The sequence below is a fragment of the Gastrolobium bilobum genome, unplaced genomic scaffold, assembly GCF_033153095.1.
Source record: "Gastrolobium bilobum isolate Gb01-03AN ecotype WA unplaced genomic scaffold, APGP_CSIRO_Gbil_v1 utg3226, whole genome shotgun sequence".
In the NCBI taxonomy this organism is placed as follows: Eukaryota; Viridiplantae; Streptophyta; class Magnoliopsida; order Fabales; family Fabaceae; genus Gastrolobium; species Gastrolobium bilobum.
In genome coordinates, this window is record NW_026897987.1 from 119,969 (window position 1) to 138,990 (window position 19,022).

The window sequence follows — 19,022 nt, forward strand, 5'->3', positions numbered from 1 at the left end:
TTGAAGCACGGAATGCATTTTGAACAATTAAGTCAGTTTGGGTCGTTAGGCTTTTTTACCCCTCATTTTTGTTACAGGTTTTTCTATACCCTTACGTATTAGAGAATAAATATCCTTCGGGATTCGATTCTCAGGTGTTTTCTTATGACTTCGAATTTTTAACATTATAGAAATTCTTTGACCACTATGTTCAAATGTACTTATTATTGCAAATGATGGGTTAATTGGCTAACTGGAGCTAAAAATGGCTTTTACTTCCATGACAGTCGGGTCAAATGTTTAAAGATTCTATACATCATTATGTATTATATGCATATCTTCCTTCTGGTGTATGTGCAGGTTAAGTCGAGAATGATGGGAGATTCTATTTACAAAAGCAACCTTGATTGTTTTGTCAAAACATTAAGGAATGATGTATGTTGCTTTCCACTGTAACTATTTTGCTTTCGTAAAATCATTTACCGCCATTTTCTTTTAGTTACAACCATTCACCGTAAGTGGATTCTTTGTTGTTGAGCTGGGTGAATAAAATTCTTGTAGTATTAGTTAGAATCGACCAATATGCTTTTGGCTCAGATAGTGTGTGGGGGTACTAACCATGCACAACCTGTTATGATTTGATTGAAGCTTGAATGTCATTGCTTATGCAATTTATAATGGTGTGTTTTTAAATAGCGAGTCTGAAAATTGATGCTAGGATTTATTTATCTTGTAAAGGATATTGCTTCAAGACTTAAAGCCACTGTTAATACTGCTTCAAGACTTAAAGGTATACTGAAATTTTTATGCCATAATAGTTAAAAGAGAAACTTATCTGACCCATTGTTTACCAATGCCTGCAATGTAAATGAAGAAATTTAAATGTCTTAATATTTGCTCTAGTTCTGATTTTGTTATGGCAATTTTGAATATGTTCAAAACAAGCTACTGATCATGGATGAAAGCATCTAAACCCCTACTACAAAAGCAGAGTTAGCAGTTTTGAGCTCAATTTTCAATATAGTAAACAGGTAATAATAGAGAAGTAGCAATCGAAATCTGACTAATGTAGTAAATTATGCAGTAATAATAGCTTGACCTTCTAAGCCATGAAAATCCCTTTGCGTGGCCAAACTAGGAGCATGTCTTTTGTGATATTTTCACAGGTCCTAATACTGTTTCTCTCACACACAGGATACACACACAATTCTCTGAATATACCTCTATTGTATTACTGATTCTACCAAGCCACTTTTCAAAAGTTACAATGTGTTTTTTATAAGCAACAACAAATGATTAAGAATAATAATGACTAACATAGGAAATCTAAACATATTAAATATCCACTAACATATGCCTAGGGACACACCATAAACCAAAACAAAACCTTCCATATTTCCATTTTCTTTTATATAAATTAAAGATTAACCTAACAAAACTCTCCCTTAATCTTTAATATCTCTACCGTCCTTCATGCCCATCTTCTTCTTACAATTTTCTAACAGCAACGTCGACAGTGACTTTGTAAAGATGTCACCAACTTGATCTCGACTTGCAACATGAATTAGCTCCCTTTTCCTTCTTTAACTTGATCCCGGATAAAATGAAATTTGACATCAATATGTTTGCTCCCCTCATGATTGACCGAGTTCTTAGCTAACTCGATCGTGGACTTGTTGTCAACTCAAATCTCGGTTGGGCCGACTTGCTCTTGCTCCAGCTTGCTTAGTAAATTCCTCAGCCATATTGCGTGGCAAACACACCAAGATGCCGCAACATACTCGGCTTCACATGTAGACAGGGTCACAGTGGGTTCCTTCTTCGACACCCAAGTAAACGCTGTGTTTCCCATGAAGAACACATAGCCAGCCGTGCTCTTCCTATCATCAACATCTCCGCACCAATCACTGTCTGAATAACCCGTCAGTTTGTATTTGTCCGACTTCGAGTAATGAAGTCCTTGTGAGATTGTTCCCTTCACATATCTCAGAATTCTCTTAGCCGCCTTCCAGTGAGTGTACCCCGGGTCTTCCATAAACCGATTTATGATCCCAACACTCAGACACAGATCCAGCCTTGTAAATGTCAAATATCTCAGACTTCCAACTAGACTCCGGTAGTAACTCGGATCAACTCTCTCTCCTCCATCATACTTCGAAGGTTTCAAACCGAGTTCCATTGGCGTTGAAAACGGGTTGCAGTCTATCATTTTGAACCTTTTCAGAATATCTTTTGCATAAGCTTCTTGAGATACAAAGATTCCAGATTTGTCTTGTCTCACTTCCAGACCAAGGAAGTATCTTATTAGACCGAGATCCGTCAGCTCGAATTCTTCCGTCATTCTTTTCTTGAAGTCTTTTATCATTCCTTCATCATTACCCAGAAAAATTAAATCATCAACATATAAGGCAACAAGTAAAATTTTACTTTCCTTCTTCTTTACATAGAGAGCATGTTCATACGGACACTGCTCAAATCCATCATTCTTAAAGTAATTATCAATCCTCGTGTTCCAGGCTCTTGGGACCTGCTTCAAACCATATAAGGCTTTCTTTAATCTCAACACTTTTCTTTCTTCTCCGACTTTCATGAACCCCGGAGGTTGTGTTGCGAAATCGGCAAGTATACCGTTCGTTTCAAGTAATAAAGTGATAAGTAGAGTATCGTTCCCACGAGGATTAATGCACCAAGTACTAATTTAACTATTCTTTTCTTATTGGATTAACAAAAAGAGGTTTTTGAAAGTAATTGTGTTTGTAACAATTTTGAACTATTCAATATTTCGTGAACAATTCAAAGAGAAGTTTGAAAACTTTAAAGTAAAAGGTTGAGATTTGAGAAAAATATTAAAAGAAACTATTGCAGTAAAGGACGCCAACACCTTTCCGATCCCCGCCTTGTAATCTTGATTAATATTTATATTTAATTACCCAATTGATCAAACAATTCACCATCTATAATTAATTAGTTAAGCCCTAATCCCTTAGTGATCTTAACTTTATTAACCTATTAGAATCCTAATCCCTTAGAAATCCTTTTTCAAGTTAATCTTTTAACCCAATGAATTTTCCACGTTTGCAGTTCATGTAGCCTATCCCTAGTGCATACATGAACTGTTATTTTACCCTTGTCAGGAACTAGAATCCCAATATTCCTATTAAAAACCCTAACCGTTGCAATCCTAATAGAGTGATCAATTCTAAAAGAATTAAAAGATGAAGAATAGGATAAAATAAATGCAATTTGAAATAATTAAATATAAATTTAACCAAACTACAAGGGTTCACATCAAGCGTTGTGCCCTTACCACAATATAAAAAGACTAGCCAGACATACTCATGTCTGACAAATTAATATAAAAAGAATTCATAAAAGAAAAAGAATAATCCTGATCTCCAGTGTGAGTCTCCAAGAATTCTCTCCAGCTAAAGATTCTTTGCTATGAGGTCTGGATCTCTATTTATAGAATTGTGCCTTGCTTAGAAATCTTGATCAAATCCTCATCATATATCTTAATCAAATCTTCATCATATATCTTGATCCAATCTTTCTGTTACAATTTTGAGATAAGTTGAAGATTTTCCTACAAAAATATAATAAAATCAGTGACAAGATATCTGATTGAGATTTATCAATTTAATAACAATTATAGCCCTTTTTATCCAAGATTGATCAAGATTCTTTCTCTTTTTGGCTTAAAATCATATATATGCTGGAGGCATATCAGGTTGTTCGAGATACACCTCTTCCTCGAGTAATCCATTCAAAAATGCCGATTTCACGTCCATCTGATAGATCGGTCATCCAAATTGGGTTGCTTGAGAAATCAACAGCCGTATTGCCTCCATTCTTGCCACAGGTGCAAACACCTCGTCATAGTCTACTCCAGCCTTATGCTTATACCCTTTCGCCACTAGCCGGGCTTTGAATCTCTCTATCTCCCCCTTAGCATTCATTTTCTTCTTGTAGACCCATTTTACACCAATTGGCCGACTTCCCTTTGGTAGCTCGACTAACTCCCACGTCTTGTTATTTTCTATCGCCTTCATTTCCTCATCCATGGCAGATTGCCATTTCTCATCTCGGACAGCTTCCTCAAAGCTCAACTCCTCAGAATCTGCTAACAAACATATCAGGTGTGCTTCATTGGTTGAGTCATACAAGTCTTGTAGGCTTCTCAATCTCGGTTGTCTTTGCTCTTTATCATTATCAGATTCATTCGGATTCTCTGGAATCCGGGTCGAATGTTATCCGACCTCAATTGATATGTGTCCGGGTTCCACATTGACCCCGGATGGACTACTCCAGTCCCATCCATCTTACTCATTTACTTTCACATCTCGGCTCACCAACACCCTTTTACTGACGGGGTCCAGCAACTTGTACCCCTTCGTCTTCTCATCATAACCAATGAACACGAACTTCTTACTTTTGTCTTCAAGCTTCGTCCTCAACTGATCCGGTATGTGTGCATACGCAATACTCCCAAAATTTTTAAAATGACCCACTGAGGGCTTCAAACCACTCCACGCTTCCTGCGGGGTTTTATCATTCAGACTCGAATGAGCATATCGGTTTTGCACGTACACTGCACACTGTACGGCTTCTCCCCAAAACTCCTTTTTGCATGTTCTTTGTTTTCAGCATAGATCAGACCATATCCAGGATAGTCCGATTCTTCTTCTCAGCTACTCCATTTTGCTGGGGTGAGTATGGCGCGGTCAGAAACCGCCTTATCCCGTGTTCTTCACAATATCTTTTAAACGCTATTGACACATACTCCCCACCTCGGTCTAAATGGACCGATTTGATGTATCTTCCAGTTGTATTTTCAATCATCACTTTAAACCTCTTAAAAGTATCCAGCACCTTGGATTTTTCTTTCAGAAAATAAACCCAAGGCTTACGACTAAAGTCATCAATAAATGAGACAAATACCTTTTTCCACTGAAGGACCCCGGAGTTATGGGTCCACACGGGTCGGTATGAATAAGTTCCACAGGCTGCTTAGCCCGGTATCTCGCCGTCCTTTGGAATGGTCTCCTTGCATGTTTTCCCAATACGCAGTCCTCACAAAACTTTCCTTCAGAGTTTATCTTCGGCAGTCCCACCACCATGTTCTTCTTCATCATCTCGGTCAGACCACCATAATGAAGGTGTCCAAACCTTCTATGCCACAAATCCATCTTATCTTCTACCCCGGGCTGCAGACAGCCGACCTCTAAGCTCCTTACTTTCAGTTTGTACATCCTATTCTTCTCCATCTGAACTCGGGCTATCAACCGCCCTTGCTTATCTTTCAACAGTAGAACTCGGTCTATCATTAGAATCGAGTAACCCTTCTCCATCAGTTGTCCAATGCTCAATATGTTACTCTTGAGCTCGGGCACGTAATACACGTCCTGAATCATTCCAACTCGTCCGTCCTTTTGTAGAAAACAGACCGTACCACGGCCTTTTACATCAATTTTGGACGCGTCTCCGAAAGAGACATGTCCGGCTTCCACCGTCCTCAATTCTTTGAACAAATGTTTGTAACCACACATGTGATTACTGGCACCAGTATCCTAGTACCACTTTGTTTCACTCTTCGAGCTAGTTTCACCATGTGCAAACATCAGAACTCCTCCATCTCTTATTTCTCCTTCTGCAACAAAGTTTGAAGTCTCGACAACTCTCCTTTCATCTCGGATATCCTTAGCGAAATGCCCAACTCGGCCACAGTTGTAGCATCTGTCCGAGTTGCAGTCTTTTGAATAATGGCTATACTTGCCACACTTATAACACTCTATATTACTTTGATTTGACCACCGGCCTCTTCCACCTCGGCCGCGTCCTCTACCTCTCCAGTTTTGCTGACCAGTCTCAGCTTTTTCTTCATGTTTCACCTCCTGACCTCGGCCACGACCACCTCGGCCATTTCCACGTCCACCTCGTCCACGACCTCTACCTCAGACATTCTGAGAGTACAACACATTTTCATCCTTAATTGTTTCTTTTGTCTGGAGTGCTTGCTCAAGAGACTCCTCCTTCCTTTTCTCTTGCGTTGTTCATGCGCCTCAAGGGAACCTGCTAGCTTGTCAACAGAGAGCGTAGACAAGTCCTTGGACTCCTCGATTGCACACACCACGTTCTCAAAGTCGTCTGTCAATGACCTCATAATCTTTTCTACTACTCTGGAGTCGGCCAACGCCTCTCCATTCCGCTTCAACTGGTTCACGATGGTCTGAACCCGAGTGATGAAGTCTGACACTCCTTCGGTCTCCTTCATTTTCATCCCCTCCAACTCTCCTCGAAGAGTTTGAAGTCTGACTTGCTTAACAAGGTCTGCGCCTTTGTAGACTGTCTCCAATATTTCCCAGGCCTTCTTTGCCGTCGTTGCGTCTCCAATCTTTTCAAGACCATCGCTTTCTTCAACAGCTTGAAACATCATAAAGAGTGCTACTGCATCCTTTGTTCTCATCGCACTCTACTACTTGAGTTGATTTGCTGAATATCCTTATGTTGTTTCAGGTTCTACGAACCCATTTTGAACGAACCCCCAACTGTCATAGGCTCTTAGAAGAGCCTTCATTTGGATGCTTCAGTTTTTATAGTTCACTTTTGTCAGGCAGGGCACTGGCAGACCGTTACTCATATTCTCCATTGGCTCAAGCTCTGATACCAATTTGATATTTTCACAGGTCCTAATACTGTTTCTCTCACACACAGGATACACACACAATTCTCTGAATATACCTCTATTGTATTACTGATTCTACCAAGCCACTTTTCAAGAGGTACAATGTGCTTTTTATAAGCAACAACAAATGATTAAGAATAATAATGACTAACATAGGAAATCTAAACATATTAAATATCCACTAACATATGCCTAGGGACACACCATAAACCAAAACAAAACCCTCCATATTTCCATTTTCTTTTATTTAAATTAAAGATTAACCTAACATTTTGCAATAAAAACTCATGAAGTCTTAGAGGTCTATATGTAGATTTTCTGGTTGTCTGTTTGAAAGAGAATTTAGAATTTGAAATAGTTCAATTATTCACTATGGAGAAATAGTTCTTCAACAAGGGTTTTTGTACAATATGTTTTGTGCTTTCGTAAATGTAATCTCTCTTTTATGCATACAACCTGATTAATATTTTCTACTCAAAGTATTTTCCCAAATTTAGCGACTAGATCTAAAAGCGCACTAGTTGAAGTGCCGAATCCAACTTGGCCTCAAACTTCAACTCTATCTCTCAAGTGCTCCCGTGAAGAATGAAGTAGTGTCTACCTTCCCAAACCATGTATGAAACTGGTCATCAGCGGTTTATTGCTTGTTATTTTAAGCCACCAAAAAAAATGAAGATAGACGGAGAGAGGAAAAAAATGGAAATAGCCTACCAACTTGCAATGGAGCTGAAAGCAGCAATTTGATGTTATTTATTATGTATAGACTTCTTTTCCCCAAGTAATAATTTTCAAAAGAATATGTCACACTATATTAAAGAGTCATTTATTCGGTTGAAGATGACTCATTATATCTTATCCACGTGGGTGATGTAGTAGAAATGAGTTGTTTCTCAAAGAAAGGGATGCATTCGATCTTTGAGTAAATTATGCGTAAGAAATCAATCAAACACATGTGGTTCTTATTCTAAAAGGGCCAGTCCCCAGTCAATCAAGCAGCTCAGACCGATTGCTCTTTGTAATGTCCTTTATAAAGGACTTAGCAAAGTTATTGTGAATCGCATTAAACCTTTCTTGGGGAATTTAATTTCTCCCAGCCAGACTAGTTTTGTTCCTAAGCATCACACCCAGGACAATATTATCATTACTCAGGAACTGGTCCACACGATGCATAAAATGAAAGGAAGGAAATGATTCATGTCTATTAAGATTGATTTGGAAAAAGCATATGATAGGCTCAATTGGAACTTTATAAGGAGAGTCTTAATTGAGATCAATCTACCAGAAAAATTAATTGATGCAATCATGAGCTGTGTCACAAGTGTTCAAACCCAGATTCTTTGGAATGGAGCAATCACTGAAGAATTTAGACCGCAACGGAGGTTGAGACAAGGGGATCCTATCCCCTTACCTCTTTGTTTTGTGCATGGAGAAATTAGCTCATCTAATCCAAAGAGAAGGTATGCATAGCAGCTGGAAACCAATGAAGGCAAGTAGAAGGGGTCCAGAAATTTCACATTTATTTTTTGCTGATGATATTCTTTTTGCTGAGGCATCCATGGAGCAACTAAGTTGTATTATTTAGTGTCTGAAGGATTTTGCTGATATGTCTTGGCAACTCATAAGTATTGAAAAAACATGTATTTACTCTCCAAGAATGTTAGCAATGAGGTGGCTTCTGAAATATCCCAAGCCAGTGGTTTCAAGAGAGTGAATAATTTGGGGCGCTATCTAGGTGCACACATGAAGCATGGTAGAATCCGAAAGCATCATTATGCAGATGTGATCTCAAGGGTACAGAATCGTTTGCAGGGATGGCAGGCGCAATGTTTGTCCCTCTATGGTAGAATTACACTTGCAAAAAGTGTGATATCTGTCATTCCTTATTTCCAAATGCAAAATGGTGCCATACCATTACCCATTTGCGATGAAGTTGAAAGAGCTCAACGAAAGTTTATATGGGGAGATACTGCCCACGAACGTAAGGCTCATTTAGTAGCTTGGGACCAACTGTGTAAATCAAAGAAGGCTGGAGGTTTGGGCATAACACGTTGAGAGAGCAAAACACAGCCTTTATGACAAGATTATTTGGAAGCTAATAAACCAACAAGACAGTTTATGGGTTCAAGTAATAAGAGGAAAGTATGGGAGAGGAAGTGATTGGAGCCGACAAGCAGAGGCAAAGGTTGGAGATTCAGCGTTATGGAGAGCTCTCTGCGGAACCTGACCATCAATTCTGCAACAGTTGAGTTGGTTAATAGGAGACGGAAGAACCACCTTTGTTTGGACGGATAAGTGGTGTCGGAATGATAGAGTTCTTCTTGATTTCACACTTCACACTCCCCCTATTTTTGAGCTCCAGTTAACAGTTCGAGACTGTGTTGATTGTAACACCAATGATTGGAAGTGTGATTACTTCTCCAAATATCTTGGGGAAGATTCTTTGAGGAGTATCCAGGCCATTCTTCCCCCCTACGAGGACGAGGAACCTGACTCTCTTCATTGGAATAGGCTGGCTAGAAGTGAGTCCATTGTGCACCATGCATAACATAATATTATTGGAGAACCAGCACAGAATGCTCCAATTTGGACAGCGCTTTAGCAGTGGAAATGTAACGCCCGACCGCTTCAAGAATCAATGAATATCCCCACATACTAACACGAGACTTTTCAGTGTGCTTTTTCCTCACTCGCACACTTCCGGGGAAAACTTTCCAGGAGGACACCCATCCCAGAATTGCCCCAAGTCAAGCACGCTTAACTATGAAGTTCTTCCGTTCTGGGCTACCAAAAAGTAGATGCATCTTGTTAGTATAGTTAGTACTAATTAATTCTTATAAGCTATCCTTAGTTGTGCTGTCCTATACCAGCACAATCTTTGGAATCCCTCTCTTTCTGGTGTTATTTCTGTCCTATACCACCTTTGTTTGGACGGATAAGTGGTGTCGGAATGATGGAGTTCTTCTTGATTTCACACTTCACACTCCCCTATTTTTGAGCTCCAGTTAACAGTTCGGGATTGTGTTGATTGTAACACCAATGATTGGAAGTTGGATTACTTCTCCAAATATCTTGGGGAAGATTCTTTGAGGAGTATCAGGGCCATTCTTCCCCCCTGCGAGGACGAGGAACCTGACTTTCTTCATTGGAATAGGCTGGCTAGAAGTGAGTCCATTGTTCACCATGCATACCACAATATTATTGGAGAACCAGCACAAAATGCTCCAATTTGGACAGCGCTTTAGCAGTGGAATGTAACGCCTGACCACTTCAAGAATCAATGACTATCCCCACATACTAACACGAGACTTTTCAGTGTGCTTTTTCTCACTCGCACACTTCCCAGGAAAACTTTCCAGGAGGTCACCCATCCCAGAATTACCCCAAGTCAAGCACGCTTAACTATGAAGTTCTTCTGTTTTAGGCTATCGAAAAGTAGATGCATCTTGTTAGTATAGGTGGTCCCATTTAATTCTTATAAGCTATCCTTAGTTGTGTTGTCTTATACCAGCACAATCTCTGGAATCCCTATCTTTCTGGTGTTTTTCGATTCATTTATGTACCCCCGCTGCTGGAAGCCTGCCAGGAGCCGCTCCTTGTCCGTGCCCTTGTGCACCGGCGATCACTCCCCGCCCTCGTCAGCACCCGGGATGTTACATGCCCACCAGCTTCCGCCTGGTTCGTCCTCGAACCCACACCGTACTGGATGAGAGGCCCTGCTCTGATACCACTTGTAACGCCTGACCGCTTCAAGAATCAATGAATATCCCCACATACTAACACGAGACTTTTCAGTGTGCTTTTTCTTCACTCGCACACTTCCCAGGAAAACTTCCCAGGAGGTCACCCATCCCAGAATTGCCCCAAGTCAAGTATGCTTAACTATGAAGTTCTTCCATCCGGGCTACCGAAAAGTAGATGCATCTTGTTAGTATAGGTAGTACCAATTAATTCTTATAAGCTATCCTTAGGTGTGTTGTCCTATACCAGCACAATCTCTGGAATCCCTCTCCTTACTGTGTTATTCGATTCATTCATGTACCCCACCGCTGGAAGCCTGCCAGAAGTGCTCCTTGTCCGTGCCCTTGCACACCGGCGATCAATCCCCGTCCTCGTTAGCACCCAAGATGTTACAGGAAAGAACCTCAAAGAATTATTATTTTTATGTGGTTAGCTATTCTTAACAGATTACCAACTCGAGAAAGAACATCTAAGTGGGGTGAGGGGACACAAGATTGCCCATCTTGTCCAGGCCAAACAGAATCCCTCATGCATGTTCTTAGAGACTGCAAGCGTGCAAAGAAGCTTTGGAGTGAATGGTTGGAAGGCAGAGTTCCTAGGAGTTTCCGTAACAGCATTGGTATAATTGGTTCAACCTCAACATCAGAGCTCAAGGCCAGGGAAGATGGAGCAAGAATTGGAGAGACATATTCTATGCATCTTGTTGGTTCCTGTGGAAATGGAGAAATGTTGATATTCATGATAGTGAATTCAAGAGACCCGATAAACCCAAGATTTGCATCTTGGAGGTCATACAGAGCATTCATAATGCTTATTTTGAATCTATCCCGCGAAATTCAGCGAGTGCAGTTCATAATCATAGTGAGGGTTGGATCAAATAGGTTACTTTAAAATCAATGTGGATGGAGCTGTTGGTAGACATAATAGTATTGGTGCTTGCAGAGGTCTAATTTGGGATGATACGAGAATGTGGTTAAGTGGCTTTGTCTATTATGTTGGGAAGTGCAGCAGTTTAGAAGCATAGTTGTGGGCTATTTATCAAGGCATCCTTCTTGTTAGGAGACTGAACTATAAGAATGTGACCATTGAGTCAGACTCAAAGGAAGCTGTGGCAAATGTCTCATCAACTAGTGATCAAAAGAGTGATCTGCAAATTACTATAAGATCAAGAAGCTCCTTAAGACTCAAAGAGATATTGGAATCAAGCACATCATACGTGAGGCTAATAAACCGACGGATTGGCTAGCAAAGAATAGTCTGTAGAATTGCCATCAGATAAACATACTTGTGCTCAATTCACCTCCTGATGAGATCAAGACATTACTTGATGCTCATGCAAATGGAATAGTTGAAGCTATGTTGGAGACTAGTGATAGGTTCCAGACATTAGAATCTGTTTAGTTTTTGTGTTTTTTTAGGCTAAGGCCCTCCTTTGTTACCTAAAAAAAAAAATTATGCGTAAGAATAATAAATTTTACTAGTTGATTTTCGTAAATTTAACAGTTGTAATTTATTGGGTCATACATTAATTAATTATTAATTTCTGATAAAATATAATCGTTAGACACACGAAAATTAACGGCTAAGATTTGGTCTTACACCGATATAAATTGATCCTATATATATACATATATATATATATATATGAGAACAATATTTCTCAAGTTGTTTGAGATATATTTATCTCCGGCCAGCCCAAAACTACGTCTTTTTGTTTATTTATTTTCTTATATTTATTGATTCAGCTTTGAATGGTTATGATTTCTTTTTTCTCTCTTCCTTTATCACCATTGATCCATCTTTATACGATTATGATTTAGTGGCCGGAGATAAAGTTATCTCAAGCAACTTGAGAAACAAAAAGCCCTATATATATATATGATATAGGATCAACTTACACCAGTGTAAGAATAATAACTTTTACGCCAAATCTTAACCGTTGATTTTTGTGAATCTAATGGTTATAATTTATTCAGAATTATGTGACTCAATAAATTATAACCGTTAAATTCACGGAAATCAACGATTAAGATTTGATGTAAGACTTATTATTCTTAAACCGATATAAATTGATCATATTATATATATATATATATATATATATATATATATATATATATAATTTATTGAATCACATTTATTAATTATTAATTCTTATTCAATTAGAACCATTAGATTCACAAAAATCAACGGTTAAGATTTGACGAAGGGTTATTGTTCTTACACCGGTATAAGTTGATCGTATCCCACACACACACACACACACATACATACATATATATATATATATATATATATGGGTTAGGATCATTTTACACCAATGTGAGTTACATTCTTAATCTTGTCCGTTAATCTCACTTATATCTAATGGTTCAAATTTTTTAGTAATATGAGTCATTGGATACAAGTGGTTCAATGATCAAGATTGAGTGTAAGACTTCTAACTCTTACACCGGTGTCAAACTTCAGATGAGGTGTCAAACTTCAAATTTGACACCAGTGTCAAAAGAACCTACCTTATATATATATATATATATATATATATATATATATATATATAGTTGGGATCATTTTCTATCGGTGTAATTTACACTCTGAATCTTGACCATTTATTCTATATTTATGTCTAATGGTTCTGATTTATTACAAATTTAATCCTTTAAATGCAAGCAAATATATCAATGATCAAGATTTGGTGTAAGACTTCTTATTCTTACAACTGCGTAAGAATATCCTACGTACCTCACACACAGTCAAAGGATCATGTCTCATATATATATATATATGGAAAAAGTCCACCAATGCCCCTGTGGTTTGCTTCAGAATCACCTATGCCCCTGTGGTTTTTTCTATCACATATGCCCCTGTGATTTGCAAAAGGGTATTTTTTTATCACATATGCCCCTGTGGTTTTTTATTTTTTACAAAGCACATGAACATATGTGATAAAAAAAAAACCACAGGGACATAGGTGATTCTGAAGCAAACCACAGGGAGATTGGTGAACTTTACCCTATATATATATATATATATATATATATATATATATATATATATATATATAGGTTTACATTTGTCCAGCCGCTTGACGTCCAACAGTTAATTATTTGCCATATATATAGGTGACATAATTAAATGAGGGGAATTATAATCATACACTTATCATTGTTGGACATCGAGTGGTTGGAGAAATAATTTTATCATATATATATATATATATATATATATATATATATATTTGTAAACGCTATTTTTTTTTAATTTTTTTTTAAGAACAAGTTGTAACCATGCATAACTTAAATCTACCAACTGCTACAATTCCCCTAATTATGAGGGGCCATTTACGCGTCTGGATGCTTTTGCACTAATATTTTATCCCCATCAGCTTTTAAAAGTTTGTCAAACACACCACTATTCACATACAGAGTATATATAAATTATATGGAAAATTAGACACCAATATCTTGGACGGAATATAATAATAAATTAAAGAACCTATTTCAATGGGCATGCATAAATGCTCCATGAACACGCACATGTTCTTGTTTCCCCATCTACCATGTTCAGGGAACATTTCCATTATCTATTCGATCGGTTCTTGATTCAAAACAAAAACTAACGTAAGTGTAAATACAATTTTATTATTATATAAGAACTGATTATTGCCATGGAATCACATTATGAAAAGAAAAAACTTTAGAAGACAATTTTAAATGTAGAGCATGAAAAATATCAATCGCTACAACAGACAAGCACATTTTTAAAATTATTATTAAGCAAGCACTCACACAAAACAAGCAAAGATCGATATATAAGATAGCCAAGTCTAACAGCATAATTTAGAGGCATTATTGTTTCTGTTCATAATTAATACTTAGACTTCTCATTGTTTTGTTTGAAATATTATATAACAAACCATAATGATACACAAATCAACTATAATTTAACACCATGCTATATCCATCTGTCTCTGTGGCAGCTTATCCTTCCTTTTGTTACTAAGCCAACTAAGCACCACAACTAAAAAGGATGAGTAGGTCATGAACTGGTATGACTAGTCTAGCTCCTGTTCTTGCATTTCTCCATAGCTCTTGGTGCTGAAATAATAAAAACGTTTTTTTTTTTAGAATGTGCTTCTAAATAAGATCAGTAGAATTGATTATGTATATATGTACATATATTTCATGGCTGAATAAAAGGTTTATAAATGAAATCATGACTGATTAATAGGATTTCTTTCTTGCAAATAGTAATTTAAAGACTTGATACTAACCAAGACCAATAGCCTCCTTTCCTTTCATGATACGTAAACGCTTGCATGATTCAACAAACATCCTGGTTGACAGGAAGAAAATCCGTGTTATTATACAAAGTCTGTGCTATATATAACTTGCAGTTAGGTTAGCCCTTATAATACTCAAGTGGTTCCAATTAGAAAGTTTAATAAGGGTAAATTTGAAATTAATATTCATGCGGTTTATTAATCTATTAGTGTTTATACCGAATTGGACTTATCATCAAAATACACATTTTATATTTTCAGATATTTTTTGTGCATATCAATAATAACAAAAACAAACAATAAGATAATTTGGCATAGAATCACAAAAGGAGGCATTTTTGACACAACCATTGAGACCCAATTTTTTGTTCTCCTGTTACAAGGTACAATTATCGTGGCCAAATTCATTTTAGATTATGTAAAGGTGAAACACTTACTCCCATGGGACATCCCCGACAAGCATCCAGTCACCATCCTTGTCTTCATAGGCTGGGACATAATCAGAGCTGTCCAAAAGATCCATCAGCTTACTCTCATTCATGAAATCTTTCATTCCTTGGTATCCACAATTGCCTTACATGTATCAAGAACACGCATTAATTAGTAATCAATATCATCAATATGACCTGATTCATTAGTCAAAGCTAATTCTAACGTTAGATATGCATATGGAAGACTAATTAATTTCCCTTTTTAAGAAATTGAACTTAAGTTCCATTTTTAGGGCTGTATATTATTTCACTCAAGTGTTTTTTTTTTAATTTATTTTAAAGGTATAGACCCATACAAAAATGGGTTTAGTGTGCGTTCTTTTAAAGGATATAAGCTTATGTCCTTTCGGTCCTTATAATTATGTATTCCAGAGAGTACGTAATTACAATATGAAATTATTTTTTTCTCTTTCTCCATGTTAGCCGACAAGTTTCTAAAAAATTTATGAAAGAGTAAAAAAAAAAAACATTTAATATTTTAACTATGTATTTTCTGGACTACATAATTATAAAGGGGTGAAAGGACGTAAGCTTATATCCTTCTTCTTTAAAGTATATAGTTTTCCCTAAAAAAAAATTGTGCTTAATTTACCAATGGTGAAGGAGCTGAACATTTTGCCTAAAGAATCGGAGAGGTCTTGGTAACTCTTGTACATCTTCAAGTCCACTTTGCGGAGGTAAGGTGCTCCATCCATGCTAACTTTAACAAAGCTTGCATTAGGGTTGTTCTTCTCACTCTCCTCTCCAACGCTTTTTTGCACAGCCAACATGTTCTTCCGGAAGGACCGGACAGGTGGCCAACCCACCACTTGTGCCCTACACATTCCATTTCATTTGAATTTATATATGGTTATATAAATAAAGCTAAAAAATATAGTTGGTGATCACTGAAAGCCATGTAGCTTTACTTCAAAAAATAAATATTAAGCACGTAAACCTGTTTCTATTTTACACTAATTCAATCCTCTTTTTTATCCTTTGCATATAAATAGATAAGCATCGATATATTTAAATTTGCTTAATTATTTACTAGTGCAGTTTGAACTCATCCAGTATTTTACATGACCTATACTTGTAAAAGAATCTACAAAAGAAGATATCATACTATGACTGACTAGGACAAGAAAAATATGACTTTTCTGTGGTGTTTAACACATCATCAAAACTAGCAGAAATAACTTTAGATTATTGGCATTTTCTCTATAACTGGCTAGGCACGTAGAACACATTTCAAGCACGAAATCCGTGATTCTATATTTATGTTGCAGGAGAGTTGACTGAAGACGTCTAGAATTTTCTGTCGTGTGTTATAGAAGAAATAAACATAATATTTCTTTTTGAGAAAGAAAAAGAAAAAAAAAAAAACACCCTTTTTTCTATATATAATCTCTCTCTATCTCTCTGTCACAAATCTATATTTCAGCGTCTTTCATTTGTTTCAAACTTGCATGATCTAAACTAATTCACCTCCGTTTCTACCTCTTTCTCGTGCAAGCATAAAAAATTCACATGCTTAGCCTTAAACATACCATGAATTAATATATGGCAGTATAAAGCTATGTTTACATGCTTAGAAATTCTAATGAAGATCATGAAAGTTACAACTAGCTAGAAAATTAAGAAGAAACCCCATCTTTCTTATATTATATTATATATAAAAGCATGATATTAATATTTAAGAGTACAATTAAATATACTTACTTGGCTGGAGGCTTGGCAGGATCTGCAGGCAGAAGGGTTTTCTCATTAGGCAAAGTGTTGTGCTTATGACTTAGATCTGACCCAGAAGTTGCTTCCTTAGATGAAAGATTAAGCATAAAATCCACTGTGGTTATTGTCTCATCAGTTTCAGTCTCAGAGAATCCTCTCTTCCTTACTACTTCTTCAGTGGCTGTGGTTCCGTTTCCAGGCAATCCAAGCCTCAGTTCAGTTTCCTCAAACCCCATATTCTCCTTCTTCATCAGTCCAACCTCCATGAGTTTTTAATTTCACTCTCTTATATCTATCTTTCTATCTATCACTCTTTCTCTCTCTAAGCATTGAGTAATTTGATTTGGTTGCTCTGTGCCAATTAATAATAGGGGCAGGGAAGGACAGAGAAATGTTTAAGGAGGGGATCGAAGCGTTTTGGGCGTGGTGGGCATTAACACAAGGACACATGGTGCGCTCTGTCTTTTTAATCAAGTTTTAGCAGGAATCGGTTTCTGACACGTGGAAGAAATGTGTGAGCTGGAATTTCCTGTGCTTGCTGGGCTTGGTGACGACAAGGTGATGTTATCTTCCTATGATTGTTGAGTGGAAGAAGAAGTCCAAGTCGACACATCCCATGTTGGTTGCTTACCACTTTCTTTATTAGTCTCCTAGCTAGGGTTTCCATCATTTCACACACAAGGGTGAATCAATTAATTATCATTTTAAATTATTATTTTTAATATCAGACCTAATGATATGGTCTCATTAATTCTATTTTTCTACGAGTTACGACTTCAATTATATCCATGTTTTTTCCTCCCTCAACTTATATGTATTTAGTATGTATAGCATATAGCATTTTATTTATAACTGAACCGCATGCACACCCAGACATGGATAAATCTATAGAGTAGTTGTGAGTGTTATTTTCCTAAGGAAAATTAAACAAAGAAAGGTATACTTTATGCAACTTTCTTTGTATTGATAAAATATAATTCTATTGTTTCTATTGAATTAATTGTGATACCCTTCTATTAAGAAAAGATCATCATTAATTGCAGATGAACTGCAATATTTATCTTTGGATTTAGCACCAGGTATAATTCGTCTTAGATCGATGATCCACTCAGGATCGATAAAAAAAGATTCGAAACTCAAGTAGTTCTTTTCCCGAGTGAACTCGTACGTGGATGCCTAAGGGAAAAAAAAATTACTTCCAATATAATTGATCATTAATCAGGAATACATTACTTCAAACTAAACTCTCTAACTTTCTACGGCATTTGTCTTAGGGTTTATATTTCTTATGCAATATGAGAAGAGTTTCCTCATGCTATATTCACATCATTTTGCGTTTTAATTTTTTTATTTACTTTTTCCAGTGGGCCCACCAAAATATGTGTGTGCTATAAAAATTCTCTTCTTATGTTGTATAAGAAGTATAAAACCTTTTGTTTTAAGACAAAAATAGTTATCATGTTGCTACAAAATCATCTTCTCATGTCACTCTGAGTTCATTTTTCGTTCCAAGTGCTTTTTTTTTTTATGGTGGAACCCACTTAAACTATGTGTCTCCTTGAAGAGTTACTCTTCTCCTATAACATGAGAAGTGTAACTCCCTTGTTTTTTTTTTTAGATATTCCAATCGATTTATCGTTTCACGACTAGTTCGATTCGGGGCGGGTCACAGGATTAAGGCTTTAAACCCTTTCCAAAGATTGTATTGAGGAGGATTGAACATGTAACATCCCGAGCGCTGACGGGGGCAGAGAGTGATCGCGGGTGCGAAAGGGCATGGACAAGGAACGGCTCCTGACAGGCTTCCAGTGATGGGGGTACATGAATGAATCGAATCAACACCCGAAAGAGAGGGATTCCAGAGACTGTGCTGGTATGGGACGGTACAGTTGGGAATAGCTTATAAGAATTAATTGGTACTACCTATACTAACAAAATGCATCTACTTTTCGGTAGCCCGGAACGAAAGAACTCCATAGTTAAGCGTGCTTGACTTGGGACAATTCTTAGATGGGTGACCTCTTAGGAAGTTTTTTCGGGAAGTGTGCAAGTAAGGACAAAGTACGCTGAAAACTCTTGTGTTAGTGTGTGGGGATAGTCGTTGATCCTTGCAAGTTATCAGGCGTTACAGAACACATGC

The 19,022-nt window shown here is 37.2% G+C and overlaps 1 protein-coding gene across 1 annotated transcript; it reads right to left on the minus strand.

Annotated features, from left to right (window-relative positions):
* Positions 1–14,207: 14,207 nt before the first annotated feature.
* On the minus strand, positions 14,208–17,299 carry LOC133311965 (auxin-induced protein AUX28-like). The gene is made up of 5 exons (XM_061513101.1): positions 16,874–17,299; positions 15,765–15,988; positions 15,119–15,254; positions 14,673–14,734; positions 14,208–14,496 (listed from the first exon to the last, which is right to left on the minus strand). Exons 1-5 carry the CDS (start codon positions 17,146–17,148, stop codon positions 14,459–14,461), a joined length of 735 nt encoding a protein of 244 aa, XP_061369085.1. The 5' UTR covers positions 17,149–17,299; the 3' UTR covers positions 14,208–14,458.
* Positions 17,300–19,022: the final 1,723 nt, after the last annotated feature.

What these genes read in the sequence shown, in the direction of transcription:
- LOC133311965 (XM_061513101.1), bottom strand. Translation starts at nt 17,148, where the DNA reads ATGGAGGTTGGACTGATGAAGAAGGAGAATATGGGGTTTGAGGAAACT. An exon ending in CCTGCCAAGCCTCCAGCCAA is followed by an intron (nt 15,989 to 16,873) that starts GTAAGTATATTT and finishes TGGAATGTGTAG; the next exon opens with GGCACAAGTGGTGGGTTGGC. An exon ending in GTCGGGGATGTCCCATGGGA is followed by an intron (nt 14,735 to 15,118) that starts GTAAGTGTTTCA and finishes CCTGTCAACCAG; the next exon opens with GATGTTTGTTGAATCATGCA.